Here is an 18,928-nt window from a genome sequence, read left to right as displayed (position 1 = left end):
CAAGGACAACTACACCTGAAGAAGACACCATGACTATCATTTGGTACAAGGAGAAGCCAGCATAGCAGTTGTTTTCCTCATAGCTAGTTAAGTCTCCTCCCTCACCTTAGCACATTCTCCTGCCTGTAAAATGAGTCTGAGCAGGAATACTCTGCAATGGGGAAATTCTATGGAGCCATGGAAGCTTTGAAAATGAGACAAAGCTTTAGAAGTGTTAACCCCATCCCTACTGTTCCCAGAGATCAAGGGCCTGGAAGCAAATTATTTAGAGCAGTTTAGTTTGCATGGAGGAGTGGAACCTGCAGAGCTTGTTTGTTACATCAGGATATCTGATAACCTAAATATGGAACAGATATTTTGCATTTGCAGTGCAACAGCTATTGTACCACAGCGGCTGGGAGGCTGAGTGGTGGTTCATATGTTACTACTACCAAGAGATAATAGGGATCTTTAGGCATAGCAGTCTCTCTCTGCAACCCCCCAACCCCCATGACCACTGTGCATGTGATACTGGAGCTCTGTGTGATTGAGATTCCAGATATGTCATTAGACTAAAAAAAACAACCCACTAAACTTGGGAGAATAGTGGCATCTAGACCAAAGTCACCAGGCTGAGTGTGGTTAACTCCTTCACAAAATTTCTCTGTTTGAAAATGTCTCCTTCTCCAGTAGACAAACAAAAAAGACAAATACTCCCTGTTCTGCACCCCCCCTCCACCAAGGCTTAAAGCAGCTTCAAGTGGATGGAGGGGGGAAATAGACTCCTCTGTTCTTGGTTGCTGGTAATCCAATTATAGAACTAGCAAGTTGTGTAAGCTGGCCTTCAGCCTTATCCCACCTACTTCAAAATCGCAATAATACACTGATCTAGAGTACAAAATTGTTATAAAGATTACTAAGATTATGTGAACATTCAGAAAGTACTACTTGATAGATTGGTGGAAAATACACCTGTTACCACCTGTCAAAACATGGATTCTTCACATCCAGAGGTAGTGTGCCCTTGAATGTTGGTGGCAGGAGAGGGCTTCCTAGAGGCATCTGGATGGACATTTTGGAATGTTGGACTAAAGAGATCCTGATGCAGGAGTTTAACATCCCTTTTAACTGTTAAGTGTTAACATTATTTATCAGAGGTCACCCACCTGAGCCACAAGGAAGCTTTTAGATAAAAAGAAGCGTCTTCTTGGTTTCTGGGTAAAACCTATGATTAATAGACTCTTAAAGATCTGGTTTCTCATGGCTGATTTCATTGGTAAATCTATGGAAAGTCTATAGAAATGTTGTCAGCAAATTTAGTTTGAAGCTCAGTAATGCCACTAGTTTTTGTGTCTGATCTGTAGTGGAGGCATGTGGGCCAGTCAAATCAACAACAGAAGGTCCACGGAGAATTAGCGTTCTACGATTCTGATTTGCTGGAGAAAGTAATTGTGGTCATAGCTTAGAGAGGCTAGTCTGTCTTCCAGGAAACTGCTCAGGAGAGCTATATGAGATCTGTAGCTGCCTTGTATAATCCCTCAAGGCTCTGTTTCTGAGATAAGCAGCCGGATTACTGTGTGGTGTGTGGGTGTGGGTGACTGTATGTGCAGTTCTGAATGGCTGCTGGTACACTCAGCTAGCATGCCAGAGAACCATGACTCTGCAGTGCATGATGCTTATCAGTTCTATATTGGATGCCTTGCAACACTTTGTGTGGGGTTTGTTTTTAACTTGGATTCTAGCCATTAGATCTGGAACATTATTAATTCTGAGGAGAGTCTGTGCTCTCATGCCAACAAGAAGCTGTGGCTAGACTTATCCCCATTCATCTTTGCTCGTCCTCTTTCAGCCTTAGTTGACAGCACTCCTCTGGGCTTGAGTCACTCCCCAACTCTGCTCATCATAACAATGTTTTGCTGCTGCTTTTCACAATCCTAGCACAATCTGACACAATTACTGAAAATGCTGGCACAATCCTGTTCTCTGGCAGTTGATGGGTTGATGGGGGACCCAAGGGGGAAAGGAACATTTACCAGGAACTTGAGGTTGCCAGGAGCTTGAGGTTAGAGGGCAATGAAGCATGAAGAACAAATATGCTTTCATTTCTGTGTCGGGGAAATGTTTCCTTAGAGTCTTTCTCAAACAGTTGCACTAACTCTAACCCCCCCCCCCTCCGCCAGATAGTAGTAGCTGGGGGAGTTTCATCCTTTAACTGCCTACCTCTGTCATTGCTGTGCTTAGAACAGAGGATTTTCCCTGTGTTGCATGTATTATTTAAAAAAGAAAAGAACAGTAGTGGAATAGATGAAGTATTCTGTTCAGAGAGAGAGAGAGAGAGAATGCTGCAATTGCATTACAAGCACTTGAAAAACAGTGAAACACTGTAATTCAACACTCTGGGAGAGAGTGTGATGTAGGGATTAGAGTATCAGGGTCAGGTCATATGCTTGATCTTCCAGGTTCATTTTAAGACTGTGGGAGGGAGCTCTGTAACCCTTTCATTCCTTGTTGTTTTGTTGCTGATAGAAAATCATCCCCCAAAGATGCTTGTACCCATAAATTATTTTCCTGAACAATGAAGAAAAGAAAATATGCAGTTTAACTTCAGGCTAGGATTCGGAAGACCAGAATTCCACTTTGCCATAAAGCTTATTGGCTGATAGGGTTGCCGATGGTCCTTTAATAGGGTCTTAATGTTTGGAAAGTTGAAAGTTTTCATGGCATGGAGGTAAAGAACCTCACCTGGTAAATGCCCCATTAAATCTTACTGCATGGTTGCTGGAATAGAAAATCCTCCCAAGACATCATAACATCTAGGCATTAATGGTTGGAATTTATATATTAGAATTGATTTTAATTGTATAAATGTAGTTTTTAAGTGGTTTTTATGTGTATTATGTATGGTGTAAGCCACCCTGAGCCTGGTTTTACCAGGGACTGCAGGTATAAATAAAATATCTGTTCTATTCTATGAAAGGGGCAGGACTTTTTTCCTCCACCCAGTTGGCAACTCCACTGGGTGATCTTGGAGGAATTGCACTCCCAGCCTACCTTATCAGGTTGTTGTAAGGGTGAAATGCAGATGGAAACCCTGTACCCCACCTTGAGCTCCTTGGAGGAATGGGATGAAAATGTGATAGACATTTTAAAAACTTGCCTGGATCAGTGAGATGGGGAAAAATGGCTGATACAGAAGGCAACATAGGGAAGGTGGAGGGTTGAAGGAGAAGACACACCAGGGAAGGATGCATGTTCGTTTTAGTTAGGGATGGGGACTAAGACTGAGCAAAAGACTTCACAGAAAAGATGCGCTCTGAGGAAACATTTGAAAGGGGTAAGATGGCCATCATGTCACAGCTGAGTCATGACAACCTCATAGGGTTTTCAAGGCGAGAGACATTGGAGATTATTTGTCATTGCCTGCCTCTGCCTCACCCTGAAGGTCTCCCAATAAATACTAGCTAGAGTCAGGGCTGAGAGTATGTGACTGACCCAAGGTCATTCTGCACATTTCCATGGTGCAAGCAGGGATTTGACCCTGGGTTTTCCAGGTCCTAGTCCTGCACTTTAACCACTACACCATGTTGGCTCTGTTTAAGATGGTATAAGGAAATTTCAGACACGGAGGAAGGAGGGAACAGGATTTCATGACCAGGGAGTATGAAAGTGAGGAAATGGATAGAAGGAAAGGCTATAGAGGGCATTGAAGGCAAAGGTAAGCTTATATGGCCTCTAATCAGAGGAGCAAAATTAGTTGCACAATAATTGCAACTGTATCTCAAAGTCTTTTTATAAATAGCTTATCAGAACTTTTGTCTTTTTAAATGACCTTTTTTCTAGCCACCATGGCTACTGAAAAATGCTTGAAAAGAAGCGGATAGTCAGATTAAGTCAAATAATAAAATTATATATGGGCCTCCAGGATGTCAGAGGCCAATATTTCCCAAACATCTCCATAGGTTTCTTGATAGCCATCAAGTTTGTTTGTTTGTTTATTCAATTTAATAAACACTCTACTCCTGAAGGGCTCAGCTACCCTCCTATAGCTACCAGAAAGTTGTGTCTTCTCACTTTTTCTAGACGAATGCTGACTACTTTACTCAATATAGAGGAAAATATATTTTACGTAGGCTTAAGGGCCCTCTTTTCTGCCTTCTCCCAGGCCAAAATCTAATGCTGAAAATATTTTTGAGGGCTGAATGCTGGCTGAAGAGAAGCTTTCCTCATACTGTTGCTGGCAGCATCATTGCTTGGCTCAAGTAAACTTGGGTTGGTTCCAGGCTGTTCTCTTGGGAATGTATATCCCTTGTTCACTAAGAGTGTCTCCACACCGGGGTAGGAAAACCCTGTAAATCCCTTCACTGATAAACTGCAGCATCTCTACTATGAACTTTTTAGAAAAGCCCCTTAAAGGGCTGAAAGGAGGATGAGAAAAGGAAAACTTAACTCTGTCTGGCTGCGGTTTCCTCTTGAAGGCTTTACCTGCAGCTACCTGTAGAAAACTGAGGCGTTTATAAATTTCAAATTCCATAAATATGTTAAATATTGGAATTTTATATGTTAAATGAATTATAAATGATGCATTTTATGCTATTAGGGCAGTAAAATTAATTTAGGTTTGATAAGACTGTACGATTATATATATTTCAATTTCCCCCCAAATTTCTGCTTTTTTCCAGAAAATTACTGGAATTTTACATTTCTAGTGCTAAATGAGGGTTTAACTGGGAAAGCATGCCAACTGTGTTGAAAACCAGTCTTTAACATACTTGAAAACATGGGATTCAAAATGAATATTCTTGTTGTGGGAATAGCCAGGGATTTGTGGTTGTAGAAGAATACAGGCAGGAGGAATTGGACCACGTTCTTTAGTACAAAATTTTCCATGGGCTTCTGTTGAATGACATTTCTGTAGGCACCCTTAGAAATCCTTTCTAGTAAAAAGTAATCTTAAATTAACAGGTGAACCGTGTTACCTGACTGTTCATTTCAACATGTGACAAGTGTCTAATAAACCCATGAAAAAGGCAAGTAATACCCTGATGCAGTGTTGCCTGTGTGACTGGATAGCTAGGAACTTGGTGGGTCTGTCCTCTGAGAGATTCAGTGATTTCGATATTTGCTATAACTGTCTGTCAGTCTGTCCTAGTGACACCCTGACTGCTTGAGTTAATGACTGTTTGCTTGGTTAAGGTTCATATTAACGAAAATAGTGGGGCAAACTTTTGTAAGTGAGCAGACTCGACTTCATTTCCTCACGATTTGTCTCTCCTTGTCCTGCAGGTATAATCTCTATGCCCACACCCGTCTGGGCTACCTGTTCTACAAGCGTCAGATGAAGAAAGCACGGGAACGTTATCCTCAAGGCCACTCCATCACGCAGCCTCTGGTGTTCAGTGGTAAGTGCCAGGACTCTTCACTGAATTTATGGGTCTTGTGTGCACTGCACTCTCTAATTAGCTGAAATAAACTTCATGACAGATAATGTGTTGTGTGTGTGATACAGAGTCTAGATTCTGATACGGCAACTGGAATGAGTTATACATAACATCTGAATGAGTAAGGTTACATTTTACCATGCTTAGGGTTTCCCTGTTAAGCATGTGCAAAGTTCTAGACCTGCTTGTGACTAAATTGTTGAAAGAGATATAACAAGTTGCAGCCTTTTGAAGTGTGATCATTGACATGAGTTGAACTTGCAACAAGCTGCTGTGCGTGCAGTTATTTGCATGTTTTAATGCCATCTCTTTTTTGCCCCCATTTGTGACAAAAAATCTCATAGGCCGTTTCCACACGGCCAGGAGGCGCCCCCACGCCGGCAGGAGTTCTGTCGGCGTGGGGGCAGGAGCCTGCTCGCACGCAAGCGTGCGAGCAGGCGAAGGGGAGGCCGGCAGGCGGCAGGCGGCTCCGCACGGAGCCGCCTCTGCGCCCTCCCCCGCTTCACTCACGGTGTCCTCCTCGTCGCCTGCGGGGCGTCGCAGCCCCGCCCACGCTGCCCTCCGACCCCTGGAGGTCGGAGGACAGTGTGGGCGGGGCTGCGACGCCCCGCAGGCAACGAGGAAGACACAGTAAGTGTGGCGGAGATGGAGACAGCGTCTTCCGGCGGCGCTGGGTTCGCACCACGCCGCAGGGAAGACGCTCCCTTCCCAACAACAACCCTTTAAAGGGTTGTTTAGGGCGGCTTGACGCCGCCCTGGGGAGGGAAGAGGAGTCAGGTCGCCGCTGCTGTGTTGCAGCAGCGGCGCCTGTGCGAACGGCGGCCTGGGGGCGCCTTTTTTGGCGCCCCCAGGCCGTCATAAATGGGCCATGCGGAAACGGCCTTAGTGAAACTCTTATCAACCTCTACTGCTCCGATCCAAGAACAAAAACTTTGTGGCCCTTCACCCTCTTCACAGCTTTCTCATACAGTAGTGAAAATGAGTGGATATATTCAGATACATTATGAGTGAGAGGTCTAATTCTAGTGGAGGTGGTAAGTCTGTGTCCAGCAGGCCAACTTTAGACTGCGTGAGGGGAGGGGGGGGGGGCGTCTTTCAAGATTAAATGCTCCACATAAAGCACTGGCATGTAAGAGAGAAAGCTTGGCTAGAAATCTCTCTAGCATGTGATTTTCTATGTGGAGTAAAATTATTTTTTTTCGATGGACGAACAGCCTTCAGTTCTCTGTTTTGACAGTTTGAAGTGGTACAGCCCAGATATAGATTTACCACTTCAGTGAGAACTAGGCCCCACCTGGTTCTCACTACAGCACCATTAGAGTTCTATCATAAATTTAAAGTTGGCTTAAAAACCTGTTGTGCTTCCTTCTCAAATTACTGTTACAGGTTATAGGACTGAATTGTATGTGAGAATCCTGATGCTAAGCATATGAGGAGAAGTTGTAGGTAGCAGTGTGATAATATGCAGTGCAATGGTAATATCTAGATACTTTGTCAGAAATTCAAGACATGTTTTTGTGTACATTATTTCCTGTCTCTTCCACCTCCAGTCTCCCTAAGGAAGGCAGAATAGAAAAAAGGGGCCTGGCTCAGGGGAGGTGAGAAAGGTGTAAACAAGGATACAAACTATGGATAAAAGACCTACCATTCTAGTACTTAGGAAATACCTTTTTCTCTCCCTCGCCCCACCCGCCCTGATGATTCCTATATCTGATGATGATTCCTACATCTCTACCTTGGTTCTTGAAAAGCTTCTGTTTCTCATTTTCATTGCTGGACTGAGACATGGATTCCATTACTTGCATTCTCATCTTCTAGTGTATGTTTTTCTGACTTTCCTGCTGTCTTCCTTGTTTTGTCACCCCAGGAGTGAAGATCCTGCCAATTCCTGTCTTGTCCAATAACTACAGCTATCTCGTTATCGACACTGGCTCAAACTGTGCTATTGCTGTGGACCCTTCTGATCCTTCGGCTGTGCAGGTGAGGGAGACAAAGTGGGACATCCCAACCCACCAAACAGGGTGGGAGTTTGATCCCTTCCTCTCAAGCAAGTCTTTTCTCATTCAATATGCCTGTAAATTAAAATATCTGTTAAGAAACTGGGGAGGGAATTGTCCCCCTCCTACCAGTGTATCCAGTACCTACAACTCTAAAGGAATAGAAGGCTGTGTTGTCTGGTTTAGTTTTTTATACTGAGGCAAGAACTTATGGCTATCAAAATAGGCTTATAAGCCTGGCACACATGCTAGAAGAATGTTTAACGTTCATGGAGGTTGCAAAATGGCATGAGTAGAGAAAAGGAACAAAAAAGGTACATGAATGCCTTTGTTGAAGTGGACCAATTTCCCCCTTAAGGCAAGGGCTAAGTCTAGGAAAATAAACCCAAATAATGTGTTGTGCTACAGGAAGAAATTCCAGCCACTATTCTGGAGTGCAGAGAGTGGAGTGGGCTGGGTCCCTTTATTGTGGATATGGACATTTAAATCATGGTGCAGTTTGTAGACTGGGCACCCTCTCATCAGGCAGCAAATATTGGGTTCCAATTCTAGCAGATGTGTGTGTTTACGTTCTCTTTATGAGATATGAAATTTGTATTTTTTACTAAGGCAACCAGTACCCATTTTCTCTGGACATAACTACACTATAGACCAGTTCAACAGCTATTCATTCTCCTGTGACTTGTTCTGTGAGTGGAGCAGGGATTTTGAGAATTCACAATACTTTCATCAAACTAGTGTTTCCAGCATTCTTTGGAGGAAAGTTGTGACCATTAATCCAGTTCAGGTCTTTTAACCTAGATGTGACCCCTCACATTCTCTCCTGTTTTTCTGTTCTTGTCGTAACTTTTTTGGAACAGGTTTACTTATGGGGTGCTGTGTGGTTTTTGGGCTGTATGGCCGTGTTCTAGCAGCATTCTCGCCTGACGTTTCGCCTGCATCTGTGGCTGGCATCTTCAGGAGAGAATGCTGCTAGAACACGGCCATACAGCCCAAAAACCACACAGCACCCCAGTGATTCCGGCCGTGAAAGCCTTCGACAATACAGGTTTACTCATCTCTAACTGCCTCATCTCTGATGCTTCAGTTCTAGTAGAATGGATGCCAGTAGAATGTTGCTGAGGCACTGAAGGAGAGCTCATCATACAATTTCCTTTATATGTTTGCAGTTGATTTGTTATTCAGAATACTGTATACATTTGTTCTAGCCTGATATCTCACCCGGCCTAGGAAATATTTGCTGCCCTCTTCTCTTGACATATTCTACTCCTCCCTGCCTCTTCCCTCCGAGGACAGACTGTATCTCCCTGTAGATGGACTGGAAAACAGTCAGTAGTGTAGGAGCTGGCTACAGCCAAGGTCATTCTAAGGTTACAGACACCCCACATGATGAGCACCAATCCTCTTACTTGGGGGCCTATTCTGTTTCTTTTTCAAAGGCTCCCGTCCAGCTGGCTCATCTTGTTATACTCCAGAAAGCAGCTGGGTGCTTTGTTCATTTGCAGACTGCAGAGGCATGTCAAGCTGATGAATGAGACAGCTAGACCAGGGGCCCAAAAGAAAAAAGGTTTAATATCTAGACTTTGACTGAAAGGGTGCGGGCAGCTATGAACAATAACTGTATCTCTCGATGAGCCAGCATTTCCTTTAAAGAGTTTTGCCTAGGCGCCTGCTGATTTAAAGCGCTGTTATGTGAATCCCCATGAAAGAAAAACTGTAGGCAGTAGCAGGGGCTAAAATAAAAAAAATCCCCCCTTGGAAGACAATGCTGCCAAAGCAAACAAGGGTTTAATTGGTGCAAGGGAGGCAGTTTGACTCTATGGGCTTGCTTGGCTGTTCTGCCTCTGCTAGAAGAGAAGGGAGAGGGAGTGATTCTACCAGATCTCCCTTCCTCACTGCAGCCCTTGTGCCTCACAGCATTTTGCCCATGAGTATCTGCTGATCCTCTACAGCAACTATTCAAGGGTCAAAGGGATACAGTGGCAGGGAAGAGCAGCCTCTGCACCCTCTTTTTGCTGTCCCTTCACAGGATTCAGTTCATTGGAACCCTCCTCAACTTTAATTCAGAGCCTTCGAACTATTTGTTTTATTTGCTCATTTTATTCATTTACTCGTTTACTATATGTATAGGCTGCCTTTCTCATTGAGACTCAAGGCAGATTATACAGCATAAGATAATGTAATCACCTGGTATGAGATATCCAACAAACAATGCAGTAGGGCTAGGATCACAAAAAAATAGAGACAACCCCAAAAACAGAACAAAACCCAGGCACAAATCTGATGTATCATAAACAATGCAAAAAGGTAATGCAGTCAGAGCAGGCTAATATGTACAATAAACAGAATATTCCCTTTATAAAAACATCCTCCTGAGCAGTTCTGTTGAACTAGCAAATGTCTTCTTCCCCATAAAGTAAATATCAGTCTTCCTCTGCTTTTGGCTCAGTTCCAAATGGTGAAGTGAGAACTTGGCTAGAAAGAATCTAATCATCCATCCTTTGCTCCAAATGAAATAGAATTGATTTTTCAGGCAGAGAAATTAAATATTCACTGCCTTTTGTACCCTGTTTGGGTGGAAAGGCAGCATAAAATGCTTTAACTAAATAAATATGATGCTCCTCTCTTATGCTGGGGATAATTCAAGTTTAAGCAAGGAGATCCTTTGAGATAAACAAGTATTTCTGTCAAGGTCTGGCCACTGGCTGAGCCGGAGTGGCATGAAACCTCCTGTAAGAGTCAAGGACAGTCCAGAGTTCAGGCACAGTGGAGTAAGCACAGTTCCAAAACAGAAGGCCGAAGCGGTAGTCAAGGCGTAGTCCCAGGCTGAGGTTCACTGGCAAAAAGTACAGCAGAGTCCAGAAGCAGTCCAGGTCCAGGCCAGAGTCAAAGAGACAAGCAGAGTGACAGGAGTTCAGGAACAGGATGCAGGTCCAGGGCAGAGCAGCAGAGAGACGAGGCGCTGTGTTGCCTTCTGTGGAGAAGCAGCTGTTTGCAGCCTCTTTTATTTATTGTCCAGGGAAAGTGGATTGAGTCATCTTGCCGTGTTCTTTGGAGCAGATTCTGTGAGCCACTTAAAGCCACTGGACCTATGATCTAACTGCCTTTTGGCACTTGGCCTGGTCACAGTGGAGCTAGCAGCAGCATCTTTCCAATGGGGGTGGTGGACTGGAGGGGGAGCTTGCTCTGGGTGCTGGGGGCATGCTCTGAGAGAGGGTAGGATTGCCAGGGAGTTGGTAAGATGGTTCTAGCTCGGAGCTGTCATTGCCAGATAATGCTTCTTGGTTGAGCTGGTGCACTTACACGGCCGGCTGGTCTCCCATTGGTGGATCTAAACAGCCCGATGTCTTTCTACAGACAGCTGCCACTTCTTCCTAGTCCAGGCTGCTGCCACTGTCTTCTGGCTCCACCTCACTTTCTAAGTTGAGGAATGTTTCCCCGCTGTCAGGGGAGGAATCGAGGGCAGTGTGCGAGAGGAGGGCATCACTTTCAAAGCAATAAAACATGTCTCTGCTGTCCAGTGGGGGTCGAGGGCTGGCATTGCTCTGGAAGCCATGAAAGGTCCCATTGCTGTCAGACAAGGGGCTGGAGCTGGAGTATGGGGGAAATCAGGAAGTGTTCCTGCCATTGAAATTGAGGTTTTTGGTTTTTTGGGCTAACATCATTAACTGCCTTAATGGGGTGCAGGGCAGCAACTTCTCTCATAAGCATTTTTCATTTCTTATTCTGTAGGCAGTTATCGAGGAAGAGGGGGTGACTCTGGAGGCCATCCTGTGCACTCACAAGCATTGGTAAGACACTCCTTGTTTCCACTTTCCCTTGCTGAGCTGAAGACTTGCGATGCCTGAAAATATGCGAGAATACTCAGCAGCCCCTTTGCAGCATTGGTAGGGAAGGCTGTAACCTTTGGGATCTCTGTGAGGAAATTCCCTCCTTGTGTCTTAATTGGAAATAAACCTTTTTTCTGAGCACTGACGTCAGGGAAGAGAGATGAGGATTAGTGGGAAAGACAAGCATTCTTTGTTGCTTAATGAACATCGTCCTGCAGGGATCACAGTGGAGGGAATGCAGCACTACGGCGACGACACAGTTCCTGCAGGGTGTATGGCAGCAGCTGTGATGACATCCCTGAACTTACAGAGTGAGTGACTTCTGATCACCTGTTGGTCATGTGCACAGATAAAATGTTCCCCTGGAATGGAAAGGCAAACCCTCACGTTAGCCCTTCCTGGTTGGGGGCTGTAATAAAGACACTGTGGTACTCCATCTCTACAAAAAGAGAGTTGCTATGCTACACATTTGTCCACAGGAAGTGTTCAGCCAAGCAGGGGACACCTCCCCCCCTGCAGGGGATACCTCTCTTCCCACAGGGGACACCTCCCCTCCCCCAGTATTCTGAACGGCATGCCAAGCCCTTACAGATTTTCTAGGCTGGCTATAGGCTACTCCTTTCTCCTTGTGACGCATTATTGTGTTCCAGTCCCCTCTCAGACAAGGAGACAATCATGATAGGACGGTTGAACTTCAAAGCCCTCTTCACTCCCGGACACACAGTGGGGCACATGGTCTATGTGCTGGATGGGAAACCTTTTGAAGGGCCAGCCTCTCTCTTTTCAGGAGACCTCCTCTTCCTCTCTGGCTGTGGTAAGTTAGCAGTTGAAGGGAATATGGCATGGGGTGAGGAAGAGAAAGTCCACTGCCCCTACTTCTGTTCCCAGGGAAGATTTTGATTTCCACCATTGAGGAATAGGATTTTGTCCCCTCCAGTCATTAGTTAACACAGAGGCATCTAGAAACCTTTGATTGAAAGTGATTGAAAGTCACCTGTGAATAACAGGAGTAGTTTTATATAGAGATGGGGCAGCTGATGTCGTTGTCCTTTGTTAAATTAACTGCTTGTTCTTTATCTATGTAGGCCGTATTTTTGAAGGGACTGCAGAAACAATGCTGGCTTCACTAGATGCAGCAGCTGACCTGGCGGAAGATACACTTCTGTGGCCAGGTGAATGCGGCAATAGCTCTTTTAAGCTTCTTTTTTATTCCACGCCCATATTCAGACACTGCAGTTGCTGCATACCCTGGAATTGAAGGTGGGAGGAGATAAGAATATTTTCTAGTGACCTTGCTGGTGGACTGTTTAGTGGGCTCATGGATGACTACTATGAATAGCTGAACCTCAATATTGGACATACCTCTGTTTGATTGAGACTGGACTGGGTGTGCAAATGCAATCTAGATTTCTGTGTGCCCAGTTGATAGAGGCTACTATCTACAGTACTAGAGTGGGATCCTACAGACCTCTGTGCATGCAGAACCGCATTGCACTTAATTTAGGAACATTGCAGTTCTCAGTAATTACCCCATGATGTTGCTTATGCCTTACTTCAGCAGCTTTGAGACAGTACAGAGGAGAACATGCATGTTTCCTATCACATAAGCTGAATGACCTATTTAACTACCACCTGATGACCTGCATTCCATTCTTGGGCCAGGTGCTCAAGTGGGCGGTGGCTACAAAGCCTCAAGCATTCTTTGAAGACATTAATCCTGCCTAGGTTTGGAATGGAAATGGCCTTGGTCTTGCTGACAAATTATCTTTTCCAAAAGAGTGAGGAAGGACATGTGTCCTTGAATTCTCTAATCTAGAGGAACTGGGTTTGATTCCCTGCTCTGCCATTTGAGCTGTGGAGGCTTATCTTGGGAATTCAGATTAGCCTTTTCACTCCAACACAAGCCAGCTGGGTGACCTTGGGCTAGTCACAGTTCTTCTGAGCTCTCTCAGCCCCACCCACTTCACAGGGTGTTTGTTGTGAGGGGGGAAGGGAAAGGAGATTGTAAGCCCCCTTGAGTCTCCTTACTGGAGAGAAAGGGGGGATATACAACTCTTCTTCTTGGACCTCTTTCAGTACTATTAATCATGGTATCCTACTGGAAAGGATGGATGAGTGGGGGATGGGGCAGACTTGGTTGGTGGTTCCACGTTTACTTGGTGCTGGGGGAACTGCAGCTTGTTTCTATAATATTTATGCTGTAGGGTCCAACATGGATTCATCTTGTCCCCTGTGATATTTATCATCTGCCTGAAACCAATGGGAGAGATTGTCCAGGGATTTGAAATGCAGTGTCACCAAAATATGGATTACTCTCCGCTTTACTTCTCCTTGTCAACTGTGTTGGGTGGGTGGGTCTGTGGAAGTCTGCAGGGTGCCTGGAGAAAGCAATGGGATGGATCAGGCCCAATAAACTTCGATTCAGTCCAGACATGATTGAGGTGATGCTGCTCAAAAGCAAATCTGCTGGAGTTCTGAAGAGTTGGCCTATCCCATAGTGGGGTTCACTGCCCATGAAGAAGCAGGTTCGTGGCTTGGGGATGTTTCAGGATCTTGGCGTATGGTTGGAGACTCAGGATCCCTCAGTGGCACTTAGTGTCTTTTACCAGCTACAGCCCTTCCTCGAAAACTATGATCTGGTCACAGTGACCTGTCTTCTGATTGCATCCAGGTTAGATAACTGTAATGTGCTGTATGTGAGGCAGCCTTTTAAAACTGTTTGGAAATTTTAGTTGGCCCAAAATGTGGCAGCCACATTATTGTCAGAGGCTGGACACAGAAATTATATCTGCCCTGTGCTGAGAAATCTCTACTAGCTACCTGTCTTTTTCCTGGTGTGATTAAAAGTGGTTCTTCTAAGACCCCAAACAGCTTGAGGCCAGAGAATTTGAAAAAATGCAGCTACCCATATTGCCCAGCCCACCAGTTAAAATCCTCCTCTGAAGTCTTGTTCTCTGTTTAGAGGTGAGACAGGGAGCAACCAGACATATGAACCAGGCAAAAACTTTCCATTTTTCCCAGACTTTAAGCTGAGATGCCTTTTCTTGTTTTGTGGTCAGCTTCTGCCCTTTATCAAGGCTATTTTAGGCTGCTCAGTGCCTGTTTTATTCTCTTTTTATACCCCTGACTTTCTTACTTACTTACTTACTTACTTATTTATTTATTTATTTATTTATTTATTATCATATTTATATACCGCCCCATCCCCTGAGGGCTCTGGGCGGTGAACAACAAAATAATATTACATAAACAGTCGTAACAATAAATAATTAATATAAATATATAGCATCATTAAAACATAAAATTACAGCGTTCCACTTGGCGTCCAGTATTGAGCTATAAATGCGGCCCATACAGAGAAGGGACGGTAGATCTAGGTGTCACAGCTCCCAAGATGTTAAAAGGGAGAGACAAAGAGGGTGCTCACCCTCAACGGCTGGCCTCCCCAAAGCCCGGTGGAACAACTCGGTCTTACAGGCCCTGCAGACTTGTTCTTAATAGTTGTGTTTTAACAGTTTTTTATTTGTAAGCCTCCATAACCATATCTCTGGAGTCATGGCAGAAATATTTTCCAAATTAATCAATAAACCATAATGAGATTCCAAGTGTGGTGATTATAGGGAATAAGAGAAAGCACACTTTGAGTTTTGATGAAATCAGAAGGGCTGAAAGAGAACATTGGTTTAGTTGGGCTTTGAAGGCAATTGACCATTGATGTCCTTTTCTTTCTTTAGGCCACGAATACGCCTTAGAGTGTCTAATGTTTGCCAGTCTTCTTGAGGCAGAGAACCCTTTTCTGGAGCAGAAACTACAGTGGGTGACTCAACAGCGGGTTGAGAAGAAAAGCACGGTGAGAAACTGTGTGGGTGTGTAAAAGAGAGAGAGAGAGATGGTTTTTGTACACCAGAAGCTGCCATTTCACATTTGGAACTGGAATGCGGGATAGTTGATGTCATTTAGAATGGATGTAAGATTTAATCGCCTTCCCCCCTCCCCTTCATTTGGTGTGCATTCATGCATGTTTCCCTTCCCCCAAGAACCTTTTTGTTTGAAACTTTCTATCCACTGCAGGTGTCATGGCATTCACCCAAGAGCAGCTTCCTGGTTCTCCTCTTCCACTGGAAACACCTGTCTAGGGATTTTCCTGTGTCTGTTTTAGTCCAGACATTTTGGGTTTTTGTTTTTTTAAATGTTTGATTAAAATCTGGCTTATAGAAAGTAGAGGAGAAAAGCCAGACAAGTACAATATAGGATTGTTAGACAGAAAGTATTTCATTGCTGAAGGATCGCAAAAGACTAAAATAACATGTCATGTGTTTCTGTTAGTTTTATGTGTGCAACACCCTTTCAGAAATGACAGTGTATTTGAGTGCAAGGAGGGACTCAATCCATGGGAAGGAGGGAGTGTTTTGATTTCTGGATGGGATCTGCTTTTGTGAGAGGCTCTTGGGATTATACATTGCAGTGTAGTGCTTCCATCTCTCAGTTGCGTGCTCTGTATTTTTTAGTCTTTTCTGTGTGATGTATTACTAATTTCTTTGACAAGTACTGCTGGTGATATTGTTCATTATAAAACCGGAGGCCAATTTAAACTGGCCTGGTGGCCCACACTCAGACATGTGGAGCCAGTTATAATGGATGTCCAGAAATAACCTCTCTGTCTACACTACTGTTGATTTCTCTCTTCTCGGCTCTTAACCCTGCCCTTCCACTGCCTCACTAACTAGGCCCATGAGCCCATGTCCTTCCTTGTCCTGTAACTGCTACAAAGCTTTCCCTAGCTTTCCCTGCCCTCCTCTAACATGCCTCACTTCAACCAATTTTTCCTACTTTTTTCTGATAGTTCATTGTTAATTCCATCCTCTTTTCCTCATCATTATCTTGCTCCATTAATGCAGACTGCACATTGAAATTCTCAGCAGATGGTGGGCTCCCCAGTGGCTTAACTTCAAGTGAAATTAGTTGTGATTTGTAATAGTAGCATTTGGTTGGGCATGGAAAATGGAAGTTTGTAGTCCACACATGCCCTGCAGGCAATCTTTCAGGGCCCATAATCAAAGGCAGGTGAGGTTATACACATAAAGTGGATGAGTTGGGTGGAAGGAGCTTGACTTACCCCACAGGGAGACCCAGATTCAAATCTTCACTCTTCTAGGGAACTTTGCTGGTTGATGTATTGTCGAAGGCTTTCACAGCCAGATTCAACTGGTTGTTGTGGGTTTTCCGGGCTATGTGGCCATGGTCTGGTAGATCTTGTTCCTAACATTTCACCTGCATCTGTGGCTGGCATCTTCAGAGGTGTATCACAAAGGGAAGTCGGTTATACACTGTGTCAGTAGCAAATAAATGACTGATTTCCACCTGTTGCCTCCAGTCATTTAAATACATTTGTCCCATTCTGTTTCTGTCACAGTGTCCTTCTACCATTAGTGAGGAGAAACAATACAATCCCTTCCTGCGGACTCACTGTCAGGAGGTACAGGAAGCCATGGGCCTTCAGCGCCAAAGGGATGAGGACTGGGATATCTTCCGGGCCCGCGTGCTGAAGGAAGTGCGACGGCGAAAGGATGTCTACAAGGCAAACTAGCACATGGGTGTGGCACCAGTCTGGAGAAGTAATACCCAGATGTACACAGCAGTTGCCTCTGTGAGGAGTCTGGTCACAAAATGGGCTGTACTACTGAAGAGGAATCTACTTGAATGTTGGTCTCTCCCACAATGTGAAGGGAAAGGAATAGAAACACCAAAGTTCTCATTCTTTTCCCAAATTCTGGTTGCCAGCATTGCTTACTAACGTGACATAAGAATGGAACCTCCGGCCTGTCTGTAAAGCTGTTGTATCCTGCCCTGTCGTTTCCCACCTGACCTGCTCTGGGTGGATGAAGTGGTGTGGGATTAATGCTTAGAAGAAAACATTTGTGACAGTTTTTAAAATTTTGTGTGTGTGTGTGTGTGCCTGCCTCTTGTCAGCTCAGGGGAGCTTTTGCTATTTCTCCTGGGTCTTGTTACAAGCACAATTTCAACATTTTGTCCACGTGTCTGGAGACATGACTGCACATGTGTGAAACTGAAGCTTTTCTTGTCAAGCTCACAGGAAGGAACCTTCTCCTTCCTCTTTCTTGTTGTCTTGGGGCAGCTGAGCACATTCTAGGGCCGCCGACATCCAAGAAGAGAGATTCCCTTTCCGCATCTCCAGTTTGTTCCTTCTTTTCTGGCTTCTATGAACCTTTTAAAAAAACTGTTTCTGCAATCAAGTTCGTTGGCCGATTCCTGAACAAAATAGACCAAACATGAGTTTGTGGCTCAGGTTCTCGAAAGACAGATAGTGTGCGCAGTGTCCCATCACTTCTCCAACTGCCCACAAAGCGCAAGAACTCCTAAGTCCAGACCAGCAATGGAATTAGGGAGGCCTGTTTTCTCCTCTTGTGAGAGTCATGTGCCAGTCCCAGAAGCAGAGCATGGTATGCTGGATGACTTCCTTTATGCACTTGATTTGCAAGTGTGTTGACAGGAGAGATGTAGAGGAACTTACAGGAGTGGAGATGTTTAACTCAAACTTGGGCTGTATCCTCACAACAAGGATTCACCATTTCATTGTTAGTGCAGCTGCACATGGACTGGCAATGAAGCATCCGCACAGGAGGTTTGTGTTCACTTTCCTCCTTCGCCTGTTGTTTCCCCTACTTCTTCCCTCCCACCACTTCACCGTTGGGGTTTTGTTGGCGTTTGAAAGAAAAAAAGGGTAGATTGGTATAATATTGTAACATTATGACTGCCGTAATCTTAGCACCTCTAAATTTCCAAATTTCTTTTTTTTAAGCGAGTCTTTAGCTTTTTTAAATGAAACCTGGGAATTCAGAGGCATTAGCAGGTGTGACCATAGATTATGTTTGTATATGTGTATAATCTAGCAGTTATCATTTTAAAAGAAACAGTAGGGGAAAAAAATGTGTAGGAGGGATGGTGCTGTGGTAGTATGGGATGAGAGAAATTGTGTCAGTGTGGGCAGAAATGCACACCTTCTTGCCCATGTGCTTTCTGATCTTTCCAAGAAGATTTTTGCAAACCATCTTTGGGAAACATTACGTAGCAGCGTAGGGAGAATCTAGAAAGTGACCTATTAGGGGATGATATTATGTGAATGCTCCCCCCCCCCCCCCCCCCCCCAAAAAAAAAAATTGGGACAAAACTTCTTTGTGCAAGCCACCTTGACCCTCAGTAGTGTGGTCATATGGTTGCTTGTTGTGTGCAGGTATATGAATTAGGTTTATGTTAACATGTTGCTCTGTTAATAACCCAGAGTTGTTCCAAAGGGCTAATAGTTTGTTAATTTCTTAAACATTATGCAAGTTATCATATTTTAACACACTACATTAAATCAAAGCCCCTCTCTTTGGATTGCACAAATATTTGATTCTTTTTAAAATCTTTTTAAAATTTTTGTTGTGAAGTTTAATAAGCTGCTATTTTGATTTCCACTTTCAAATGCTGAGGCCATGTAGTATACACAAAAACACCCTAAATGTGCGAGAATAAAGGTTTACAATGCTGTGTGTGTTTCATGTCAAATCATTGAAAGATATATTAATTTCAGTCCGATCTATTCGTGTTTAATTCAGCATGAAGGATTTTTTTTCATAAAAGATGAAAAGTTGTAGGTTTGTTTTTCTATTTATTTATTCAA

The 18,928-nt window shown here is 44.1% G+C and overlaps 1 protein-coding gene across 1 annotated transcript in view; it reads left to right on the top strand.

The window, feature by feature from the left end:
• Positions 1–18,795, top strand: part of LOC125427278 (probable hydrolase PNKD) — a 36,123-nt gene extending 17,328 nt beyond the window's left edge. Inside the window, exons 2-9 of the mRNA XM_048486478.1 lie at positions 5,263–5,378; positions 7,285–7,397; positions 11,147–11,205; positions 11,463–11,555; positions 11,895–12,058; positions 12,330–12,416; positions 14,979–15,094; positions 16,658–18,795. Of these exons, the coding sequence (XP_048342435.1) occupies positions 5,263–5,378; positions 7,285–7,397; positions 11,147–11,205; positions 11,463–11,555; positions 11,895–12,058; positions 12,330–12,416; positions 14,979–15,094; positions 16,658–16,831 (922 nt within the window). The 3' untranslated portion in view covers positions 16,832–18,795. The remainder of the gene's footprint in view (positions 1–5,262; positions 5,379–7,284; positions 7,398–11,146; positions 11,206–11,462; positions 11,556–11,894; positions 12,059–12,329; positions 12,417–14,978; positions 15,095–16,657) is intronic.
• Positions 18,796–18,928: the final 133 nt, after the last annotated feature.

The sequence above is a fragment of the Sphaerodactylus townsendi genome, linkage group LG02 (genome assembly GCF_021028975.2).
Source record: "Sphaerodactylus townsendi isolate TG3544 linkage group LG02, MPM_Stown_v2.3, whole genome shotgun sequence".
In the NCBI taxonomy this organism is placed as follows: Eukaryota; Metazoa; Chordata; class Lepidosauria; order Squamata; family Sphaerodactylidae; genus Sphaerodactylus; species Sphaerodactylus townsendi.
Note: the sequence above shows the minus strand (reverse complement) of the source record. Positions and strands in the feature narration are given on the sequence as shown.